We start from the raw sequence: 12,029 nt of genomic DNA on the forward strand, positions 1-12,029 counted from the left end.
ATTTTTGATACTTACAGTACCATTCAAAAGTTTGGACATCTACTCATTAAGGTTTTTCTTTTTACTCTTTTCTACATTGTAGAATAATAGTGAAGACATCAAAACTATGAAATAACAGATGGAATCATGTAACCAAAAAAATGTTTAAAAAAATCTAATATTTTATATTTGAGATTCTTCAAATTAGTCACCCTTTGCCTTGACAGCTTTGCACACTCTTGGCATTCTCTCAACCAACTTTGAGGTAGTTACCTGGAATGCATTTCAATTAACAGGTGTGACATTTTTGGAATTTCTTTCCTTCTTAATGCGTTTGAGCCAATCAGTTGTGTTGTGACAAGGTAGGGGTAGGTATACAGAAGCTATTTGGTAAAAGTCCAAGTCCATATTATGGCAAGAACTGCTCAAATAAGCAATGAGAAATGACAGTCCATCATTACTGTTGGAAAAGCATTCCAGGTAAAGCTGGTTGAGAGAATGCCAAGAGTGTACAAAGCTGTCATCAAGGCAAAGGGTGGCACCTTTGAAGATTCTAAAATGTATTTTGAATTTGTTTAACACTTTTTTGGTTACTACATAATTCCATGTGTTACTTCATAGTTTTGATGTCTTCACTATTGTTATACAATGTAGAAATAGTACAAATATAGAAAAAAAAATACATTTGACTGGTACTGTAAATATATTTAAAAACAAATGCTTTTAGACTAACTCAAGTAGTATTTTACTGTGTGACTTCCACTTTTACTTGAGTCATTTTCTGTTTGGGTATTTTTTACTTTTACTCAAGTATGACAACTGGGTACTTCTTCCACCACTGTGTAATGGGCAAACTATTCCTTGAGTGGGTATTTATTTATAGACGACTTCGTGAAACAAATCTTGCCAGGTGATAAAGTGATCAGTAGAACCAAGCTCTTCCTAGAAATTGAACTGCTAAAGAAAATTACATTCATCCTCTCAATGATGGATGGTGAGACAAGTTTAAATGTTAAGTCCCCTATTTAGGGGACTATGAGCAGTTCTTGGACCGGTTCCGACTGACATTTGTGTGTACGGGCGCTCTGTGAATCGCGCAACATGTACAGGCAGAATTGACGCGTTCCTGTAAGCCAATGATGAGATCATAGAGATCCTATTAAATTCAAATTCTATGGCTGAGATGCAGTAGGTGTAATCTGACACCTAATTTGCATAGAGAAAACACGTCACATTTTCTGGCCTATCCAGACAAGGGATCGATTTCCTCTGCCTGTGAACCTCGCAGCTCAGCTCACAATATGGCATATGAGACGGGAAAGCATCTGCGGCAAAAGCAGTGTCATCTTGCTGTGATGTTCTCAGATGGATTTAGAGATCAACATGAAAAAACGTAGAATTCAAACAAGAGCACTTTTTCTTGGTCACAGGGGGACTAAATCACTTTGTGCTTAAAGCTGAAGTTGTAACGAGTTAGCAGGCATTTGAATGGCGTCTCTGGGCAGAAAGGGTACCAATTTTGTACTGCCACTAAGTACAGTTGAAGTCGGAAGTTTACATACACTTAGGTTGGAGTCATTAAAACTCGTTTTTTAACCACTCCACAAATTTCTTGTTAAGAAACTATAGTTTTGGCAAGTCGATTAGGACATCTATTTTGTTCATGACACAAGTAATTTTTCCAAAAATTGTTCACAGACAGATTACTTAACTTATAATTCACTGTAACACAATTCCAGTGGGTCAGAAGTTTACATACACTAAGTTGCCTATTGCCTTTAAACAGCTTGGAAAATTCCAGAATATTATGTCATGGCTTTAGAAGCTTCTGATAGGCTAATTGACATAATTTGAAACAATTGGAGGCGTACCTGTGGATGTATTTTAAGGCCTACCTTCAAACTCAGTGCCTCTTTGCTTGACATCATGGGAAAATCTAAAAATCAGCCAAGACCTCAGAAAAAAATTGTAGACCTCCACAAGTCTGGTTCAATTTCCAAACACCTGAAGGTACCACGTTCATCTGTACAAACAATATGCAAGTATAAACACCATGGGATCACGCAGCCGTCATACCGCTCAGAAAGGATATGCGTTCCGTCTCCTAGAGATGAACGTACTTTGGTGCGAAAAGTGCAAATCAATCCCGGAACAACAGCCAAGGACCTTGTGAAGATGCTGGAGGAAACAGGTGCAAAAGTATCTATATCCACAGTAAAACGAGTCCTATATCGACATAACCTGAAAGGCCGCTCAGCAAGGTAGAAGCCACTGTTCCTAAACCGCCATAAAAAAGCCAGACTACAGTTTGCAACTGCACATGGGAACAAAGATCATACTTTTTTCAGAAATATCCTCTGGTCTGATTAAACAAAAATAAAACTGTTTGGCCATAATGACCATTGTTATGTTTGGAGGAAAAAGGGGGAGGCTTGCAAGCCGAAGAACACTATCCCAATCATGAAGCACGGGGGTGGCAGCATCATGTTGTGGGGGTGCTTTGCTGCAGGAGGAACTGGTGCACTTCACAGAATAGATGACATCATGAGGAATGAAAATTATGTGGATATATTGAAGCAACATCTCAGGACATCAGTCAGGAAGTTAAAGCTTGGTCACAAATGGGTCTTCCAAATGGACAATGACCCCAAGCATACTTACAAAGTTGTGGCAAAATGGCTTAAGGACAACAAAGTCAAGGTATTGGCGTGGCCATCACAAAGCCCTGACCTCAATCCTATAGATATTTTTCGGCAGAACTGAAAACGCATGTGCGAGCAAGGAGGCCTACAAAACTGACTCAGTTACACCAGCTCTGTCAGAAGGAATGGGCCAAAATTCACCCAACTTATTGTGGGAAGCTTGTGGAAGGCTACCTGAATCAAAGTCAAACAATTTAAAGGCAATGCTACCAAATACTAATTGAGTGTATGTAAACTTCTGACCCACTGGGAATGTGATGAAAGAAATCAAATCTGAAATAAATAATTCTCTCAACAATTATTCTGACATTTCACATTCTTAAAATAAAGTGGTGATCCTAACTGACCTAAGACAGGGAATTTTTACTATGATTAAATGTCAGGAATTGTGAAAAATTGAGTTTAAATGTATTTGGCTAAGGCGTATGTAAACTTCAGACTTCAACTGTATGATCATATTTATTTTCTATTTAGAAGGTGAAATATTATAGTAAGTTATAATTTGATTGTTATTATATTTAGAAAGCATATCAACCATTTCCAGCCCTATTCACCCACTTTTGTTGAATAGGGGAAAAATCATATGATTTGTCATATTTCTATCATATTTGTACTGTGTACATAAGCTTGTGTCCTCAAAAGTGATTATAACTCAGCAATTTCTAACTATTTTTACCGGAAAGGTGAGATTTGAATCTTTCTGGCAGTATAAGCATTTCTTGGTATTGTTTATGGCCCTCTCATGATAAATAATTACTTTTGCTATGTCTATTCAGGCAGAAATCTACATTTTGATATTACATTTAACTGGTTAAAAATAAACTAATATATCACAGACCAGCAATGGGTACAACAAATTATTTATAAAAGTAAAAATAGCAATTCAGTCACTGATAAAAAGGACATTTGACAAAATTCTATGGTACACAATCTACTTTATCATATTCAATCTACTTTATCATATTCCCACTTATACTTTGGCCTAACGTGGAGACAAAACCACTCTGGAATCCCAGGATAGACCACAGAACTAGCAGGATTACCATCTCGACCCTAGCAGACATTAGTTCAGTGTTGAATATCATTGTCCAGATTCCAAGGGCATGAGTTGGCTGGGGACGGTGTCTCCAGACAGGCTCTTGATGAAATTGAATTAGGTTGACCCAGGATGTGGCAAGCAGTTGTTTATAATAGACAAGCAGCAGATGGTGTAGATTTGACATGTAAGACCAGGGGACAGGGTGTCCTGTTGTGTCAATTGACTTCAAGCCTCTGTCCTTTCACTAAGAGGTCACAGGACGACACAATGCCTCTTCCTCGTACGGTGTTTTGCTCTGCGGCAGGATGCCAGGGCTTTTTTAGTGGCCTCTCTGAAAATGTCCTCCACGTTTTCACGATATTTGGCTGAACACTCCAGATAAAGCTCAGCACTCATGTGCCGCCTGGTCTCCTCACCCTGTGAAACCAAACAAAGAGTATTCATTGGAAGACAGGGGAGTACTGGATCAGAATTGGAAACTGACACACAGGGCAAATCAGGGGGACTAGGATCAAACATTTGAGAAGCAATTGAAGGCCATCATCCATAATTCAAATGAAATGGTTAAAGTCAAAGCTGCACACCGTAAGTTATGTGTATAAACCCTTTCATCAGGAGGACAGGTTGATCCTCACCTGTGTGTAAGTAATGGGAGCCTGGTCCATGGCTTTGAGCCTTCTGGTACGTTCCTTATCCTTTCTCAGGTCAGTCTTACAGCCAATCAGAATGACAGGAACATCACGACAGAAGTGGTTCACTTCCGGGTACCACTGTGTGAGTCAGCAGATCACAAAAGTTAATATAGGGGTCAGGGGTCAGAGGTCAAGGTAGGAAGGAAGGTGGTCAAAATACCACATTGGGATTGCAAAAAACACTCCATAGACAGGTTGTTTGGCTTGGCTCTACGCCCATTGCATCACACACCCAGGTATCGGTTCTACAAATAGGTGTGTTTTCTTTTGTGTTTACCACCCCCCTCCCTTGCTGTAGTGTTTTACGCGTACGTCTCACTCTGACTACATTCCCCATGTCTTTATCACACTGTTTGCATTCATGGCTCTGTATTGACATTTCCCTGCTCATTGAGGGAGGCTTCCAGCACAGTCCCAGTTTGTGCTGTGGTTGATTCACATGTAGCGAAGGGAGTCAAAAGAAAGTACACCACTATATCAAAGTCAATCATTTACAATCATTCATCAAACTAAATTCCTACCTAGACATGACGTCTAACCACTGATAAGAGGGGAACTCACACAATCCTTTTCCACCTCTCTGTAGTGACTAATGTTGGGTTTGTTTACCAAACCACACTCAGTTAATGTTAGGTTCATTATGCACTGTACTGGGATCCTAGCAAAACACACCGGCCTGTCCAATTCACTCTGTGGTGAGCTGCATTAGCGTTGGATATTGTTGGGCAGAATATGAATGTCATTGGCTGTCACTGCATAATGGAATATCGTTGATGAATCATGGTCAGTGAGCTTACTTTGATTAAGACATTTTCAAAACTGGTGGGGTTGGTTACGTCATAACAGACTAACACCAGGTTGGCATTCTGATAGGAGAGTGGCCTCAAACGATCGTAGTCATCTTGGCCTGAAAAAGGTACACAGAAATACACAATGTTAAGTGTTTGATGACATTTTTTAAAGAAAATACAGACAATGGCAAACAAGGATCTGATCCATTGGGCTTATCCTTGCAGTCCAAGAATGAAAAATAATGGCACATTCATAAAATAACAATGTTAAAAGTATGTCAAATTAAAATGTTCCACTTTTATCTAAAAAAATAAACTCTAGTATGGAACAAGTTGATACAGAACCATGCTGGGGGTGAGTTATAAAACCACATCCTGGCTTCAACTTCCATTTCCTGTAAAATAAAGTGGCTGGTGCAGCAGTGATGACTCACAGTAAACAATGTGCTGGGACGTGATACTATGTTCCAGGAACAACCTAAGTAGATCATTCTGCCACTTATTAGTCAATACGTGTCATGTGCATATCTAGAGGGGAGTTGAATATCCAGTATTGATAGAGAACAAGTATAAAGTCATTTCTGAAACTAATTTCTCAAGAAGCCAAGTGTCCTACAAGTCTGGATAAAAATCTAAAATCCATAACAAGGAGCTGAAAAGACTAGAAATCAAGTTTGACATGATCCTAATCAAATAAAAAACTTTTCAACAGAGTAAGGCATTATTTTGAAACTACTTTGCAAGTAAGTAACAATAAAACAAAGATTTTCAATTCAATATCTAGCCATTTCAGCTGATAATCTGAGGTTTCGTTGACAATGTCTAGTTAAAAGTTTCAAAGACCAGTCAGATGACAAACACAGATAGAAACAGCATTTCTGTCTATAGATGAGCCTAGGCCACATCCTGTCACAACAGCTTTCTACAAAACGGCTGCTTATCAGTGCTGCAGGAGGGCAAGGTGTAATGCTCAGTGAGATGTCGTGTCATACTCATAGTTTACCAAAAATGTTTTATTAACTACAAAGTCAGACAGTATTCTACAATAATCCATTATGACATTTCAACACAACACCTTGTTCGGGAAAAAGGAGCCAGTCAGAGAAAGGCATAAGACATGTTCAGTGCTCGTCCTAGTCCAATGTTAGTTTTTACTGCTTATTCTCCAGAAAACAAGACTATCTTTTTAAAACGGGTGGCTATATTAGTTTCTAATTGAAACCCTTTCAGAATCTCTGTTTTGAACCCATTGTTTTGAATGCATTGACGTCTGACACAATTCTATCCTTCTCTAGCTTTATGTTCCACCTAGCTGATCAAAGATCTGCTATCAGAATACCTCTGCTCAAACAGGACAGGCAAAGTGACTCCACATTCACACCCTGCATATCTGCCCACATGCTGAAATGTAACACTCTGTTAGATATATAGATACTTAATAATACTTACCAGCTGTGTCATAGAGGTTGAGTCTAATCTCTTTCCCTCCATACTTGACTGTGGTGACATATTTCTCAAACACAGACGGAGCATACTTCTGTTAAACAGAAATGACAAAGGGAGAAAGAAATTCCGTATTTCAATCCTTTTGCATTTCCTCCATGGGATAATATTAAAGCACATAATTGAGACATAATAGAACCAAAACTGGATACAGTGCCATAGAACACTACCGGTACATGTATTCAATATCTGTCTAGGACAATACCCTAATTATGTAACAACATTATCTTTGGAGATGGAAGCCTATATTTAGAATAGTGTTATTTTTCTGTTCTCAAATACCATGATTTTGTTTGGGAGTGTTAATGCAGTGTAAAAGGAATATATTTGCCTTCATTATTTGAAAGGTTCATGTTTATGCTGGACCTTTGGCATTACACACACTTCAGTCTGAACTTGTATAATGAACTTAACATAAATCTGCTGACCAAAATTAAATAATGGAGATGTCAATAGAATAATTGTTTTATTTGTATTAAGGCATTTTGGTAAGATTAAATATTTAAACAATATAATTTTATATTAATTTCATGATAGAGAAGTGGAGATAATCATTAGGCTACTCATAACATTTTAGTTTCACAGCCAACCTCTGAGTTTGGCTTGGTGATGACAGTGTCAACAGGGCACAAATTAATCATGACTGCATAATTCAATATATTTTTAAAGGGTGATTATCTTAATCTAAACAATAAAATTCAAACACATTTACCTTCTTATACTCTTATATTTAAAGAGATGCCATGCTGTCCTTACCTCTGGAAAGTCTCCTTTAGCATAGACCATTAGAAGGGATGTTTTCCCACAACCCCCATCACCCACAATAACAATTTTGAGCTCTTCTCCCTTCTTAGCGGTGCCATTGCTTGTCATAGTACCTTTCTGTGTCATATCTCTTCTGTACGGTCCAACAGGTCGCCGTCAGACAGAAGTCAGGGTAATGTCAGTTCCTCCAAACTGAGTCTAAACACATGTCAGTGTTGTACGATAAGTTAATTTAAAGAAACAGAGCTTGGCTAAGTGAGAAGAATAAGTGAGTAAAAACAGGAAAGGAAGAAACCAAGTTCAGTCTCATCTTAACCAGGTCTTTCCCTCTGCTCTGCTCACCACTTCTTGTTCCTGTCCAAACACTTCTCACCCACATCAATTTGTTCACCGGAAGAGTCTCTGTGGTAAGAGCTGTCATGCAATAGTCAACAGCAGTGCTCTCTCACCTTCCCGCTCTGTAGTCATCTGGCCTGTCCCTTAACATCACTAGGTGGGGCTGAGGCTCACACAGAGGCATTGTCTGTATTTAAAAAGGTGTATTGAGTGTGCTTCAGCAAAGTTCTGAGTAGTTCACTCTCCTCTGTGCCTTCCTCCTCCCTCTCAGAGAAGAAATCAATAATGATCAGTGGCATCTGAGAAGTATTGGTGCTATGTGATATAGAGGGATATTATTGCAAGGACTCTGATGAAGATTGGGGTTAGATGGGGTCAGGGATCACACAGGCCTAGTAACCTTTGACTTGATGGATCTGTGCCACCTTGAATTCTGGAGCTCTCTTATTTTACTTAGAGTTAGAGATATAACCACTATGGATGAAAATGCTATTCTATGTCACCCTGTGTGCCTTCACTAGGCCTCTAAAATTATACTGAAAATGTGACCACTAAACCACAATAAATGTAAGTTGGCAGTTTAGTACTAAAGATACTTTTTTCTTAGTGTAAAGATGCAATTTTCTTTAAGAAATCATCATCTCTGAGATGTCTTCTTCATTTTGACAGTTGTCAGTATTTTAAACCACCAACAATTTCAAAAGCGCAAAGACAACACAAGACAGACATCTTATTGATTTATATTTATTTACAATTAAAAATTATATTTTTTAAACAATTTCTTACAAAAGTAACATGATATTTTGATTAACATTTTATAAGAGAAAGCACATTTGAAAGACCATTGGGTAAACTGTTAAACATTTTTTTATGTTTAAATGCATACTTTTATGTAACTATTTTCAACCTAGTGCTTCATTGCCACCTACAGGAATGCCACCAAAAGGGATATTTCATTTTGGATTCTGACAGGCAGTATGTGTGTGAAAAAAAATAAGGAGAGATAAGGAGAGATATATTTGGTTTAGATAGCATACAGTTTGTGGCAAAATAAATAGACCCAAAGAAAAATAAAGGCAATTTCAATATACACACAATATCTACATTTGTATCAGTGGATTTTGTCATGTTTTTCTAATCTAAATTGTGGGATTTATGTGAAGTGATATGTTATATGAATAATAACGTTGGCTATATTCTGTTATTATTGCACCAATAACAGTTAATCAATTTCTCTTAAGATTTATTTCAGCCCTTTGGAGAACAGGCAGCTGCCCTTTTGAAGGGCTAGGCCTATAACACTCCTATGCTCTCAAGCGGTCATGGAGCAGGGAAAAGACTATTCAGAAAAGAGAGTGAACGCATATGAATAATGTAGGCCCTATGTTTAAACACATGCATAAACATTCAATATTCGCATTAAATTGGAGTAAAATACAGTTTTGACTAGCGGTACTAAAATGGCCGCTCTCTCTCTTCTGTCCATTTCGTACTGTGCGCAAATGGTGACGCTGGAGTCGAGGCCAAACTCGAGGAAATCTTGACTCCACATAATGTATTCGCCTCCAACACTATCCAAATCAAAACGATCCATGGGATTCATTTTGATTTGGATAATGTTGTAGGCGAATAAATTTTTTAAGCAACATTTGTGTTTAAATCTTACAATTATATATTTTTTTTCCTGTGACATAGGCCTACTGAATTAACACAATTTATGAGCTAAAATATCATGTGCACGCAACATAAATCAACGGGAGTAGCCCAATTTGATCATTGTAAAAACCTCCTCCCTATAATCGATTATATTTCTGTGGGACTGCAATCCAGATTAGAATGGTCAAAATGTGATTCGAAAAATTGACGTGTTGAATGTATAGTATATGTTCAACGTTTATAACGGTAAATATACATTTTGTAACTTTTAACAGTGTTTAGTCATTTGGCAAATTATCTAAATTACCCTGGGTCTATTTATTTTGAAGACAATTTTATTTTGTCTATAGGCTCCAGGCGATGAATGCTGGTTGAATACATTTAAATGTATTATTCTAAATTAAATGCAAAAAAATGGTGCAGTAACCTGTGTCCAGCTCTCCAAATACATTCCAAAACATTTTATACAACTATCGAAAGCAACATTATCCCCAAAATATATAAACATGAATTGAGTTATGCTATCATTTGAACTATTAACAGATTGACATAAAGGCCTAAATAGATACCCATCTTGCCTGCATAGAACAGCTTGACGTGCAACGGTCCGAGTATTAGGCTCTGTATTTACGAATGTGCAAAGAGAAATAGTGTAGCCTACTGTACTGCGAGCAGTCGTTGGTCTTCTGCACAAGAGGCCCATTCCCTTCCCCCACTGGGTGTGCTTTTGTGTTCCTTCTATGCTTACGTAATGCTAACATTGCACAAAAACAGCTGTCCGGTTTTGCCATACAAAAAAACGTTACTATGATTCAGTCGGATTTTTAATAGAGGTCTGCCGGTCATAGAAAGACATTTGGCCAACAATGTTTTTTTTTTTTACATTTTACCTTCTACTCTAGTTGCTTCTATAATAGTAAAAACATGCCCTGCAATAATTTGAGCACTGAGGAACGAATGGAATGGTCTGCATGGTTATATTCTATATGTTATATTCTCTACAAGAAAGGCCCATCAATTGCTGGTATCTGGTATGCCCAACGCATCAATTTTGTTTTCAGAGGGTGTAAACACGTCGTTGGATGGCTGCTTTAGGCTAGTTTAGCCTCGTGACCTTATGGTTCGACTATCCTTTTAACCTTGGCCATTTACGCAGCAATTGTGCATTGGGTATTGAACCCTTCCTGGAAAACCCAGCTCCTCTACAGTTGACTCTAAAACAGTTCCGACATGTAGACTGTTCTCTGTTTTTGACAGTGAGGTTATTCAACCGCTGTGTTGATCAAGAGACTAAGATTGATCAGCATTATGCATGGCATAGACTACTGTACGCATAGCAACTGTAGCCAGACGAGCACACCTGGAGACCCTTACTCAGGAAAACAACCTCACCACACACACACAGCTTTGTTCCTATTGTTCTGCTTTACCTATAGGATGGATTACATCTTGCTTGTCTGACATGTAACATCTTCTGAGTAGCTGATCAACACCTCGAAATACAACATCGAACCATTATCTTGAAGGGGAAATAGAGAGAGCACGAAGAAGTCTGAAATCCCCTTTGAGTATCCTGAACGAAATACAGCACTATGTTCGAAATCGTTTCTTCTGACCTTATATGGCTGTGTGGGTGCAGTTCTCTCAGACGCGTGGCAACCGGCCAGATTCTCAGATTACTGTCGTTCGCCAAAACCGGTTTAGATCTACCAGCAACTAGACTGAATGTGCCATGTTTCTCCGCTCTGTCGTTTGAATTCTGCTGTAGCCTACACTCTTTTACACACAGATACACACACACCCGTTGAAGTCATATTTCTTGCGCACCATTGATATGCTACATTTCCAGTGAGCAAACAGAGACCTGTGTGGGAGACTCAGTTATTTTTTGCGACTGACTATTTCGCCCAGCAATGGCGCAGCAACATAACCAGCACATAGTGATCTCGTTTGTCTGTGAAGAAGCCATTTTGAAATTGAGAACAGAACAGCAGAGAGAAGCCATTAAACAACAGTACATATAAAAAGGTCGTTTTTTGGACAAGTGGGAGCAATGAGATGTCTACAAGATTAATGACCCCTTAAAGCATTTCAGTGCTCCCAATAAGACATCTTTCTATTGGATTACATGTTTAATTAACTGTAAGTGTATGATTAGTATTTAATTCCAACAATATAATTTCACTTATTTCAATATAATACTTGTTAAGATAAACTTGGATAAATACATCCTTGGTGAACCTGCTTCTTAAAACAATCAGCTTTCCCATTATTGTTGTTTAGAACTATAGCCTATGCTTTGAGACAGCTCAAAATCCATTACCTTTAAAATGACAAGATTTCCATGGCAGTATGTTATGTCGTGTAGCTTCACTTTTAACATCTTCAAATTCGAGGGTGAGGGATTTGACTGCAATTCTGTCTTCAGGAAGAGAGAGGGGAGTTGGTTTGCATACTGCTCTCACTGATGCTGATGGAAGATTTTCAGCATTTGTTATTCGTTGGTCAAATAGCAGTGAAGACTAAGTGAAATAGTTTTGGGCTAATTGTTTTCTTCCTTTTTTAG

General features: G+C 38.2%; 1 protein-coding gene across 3 annotated transcripts; it reads right to left on the reverse strand.

Moving 5' to 3' along the window:
* Positions 1 to 3,524: 3,524 nt before the first annotated feature.
* On the reverse strand, positions 3,525 to 11,920 carry rhof (ras homolog family member F). 3 transcript variants are annotated; one of them, XM_021602677.2, is made up of 5 exons: positions 11,787 to 11,920; positions 6,653 to 6,740; positions 5,210 to 5,319; positions 4,356 to 4,490; positions 3,525 to 4,137 (listed from the first exon to the last, which is right to left on the reverse strand). In XM_021602677.2, exons 1-5 carry the CDS (start codon positions 11,844 to 11,846, stop codon positions 3,973 to 3,975), a joined length of 558 nt encoding a protein of 185 aa, XP_021458352.1. In that variant the 5' UTR covers positions 11,847 to 11,920; the 3' UTR covers positions 3,525 to 3,972. The 3 variants fall into 3 exon arrangements, with proteins under 3 accessions (XP_021458352.1, XP_036833303.1, XP_021458351.1); XM_036977408.1 differs by lacking the exon at positions 11,787 to 11,920 and adding an exon at positions 10,125 to 11,039; XM_021602676.2 differs by lacking the exon at positions 11,787 to 11,920 and adding an exon at positions 7,463 to 8,420.
* Positions 11,921 to 12,029: the final 109 nt, after the last annotated feature.

Source organism: Oncorhynchus mykiss, chromosome 5 (assembly GCF_013265735.2).
Source record: "Oncorhynchus mykiss isolate Arlee chromosome 5, USDA_OmykA_1.1, whole genome shotgun sequence".
Taxonomy (NCBI): Eukaryota; Metazoa; Chordata; class Actinopteri; order Salmoniformes; family Salmonidae; genus Oncorhynchus; species Oncorhynchus mykiss.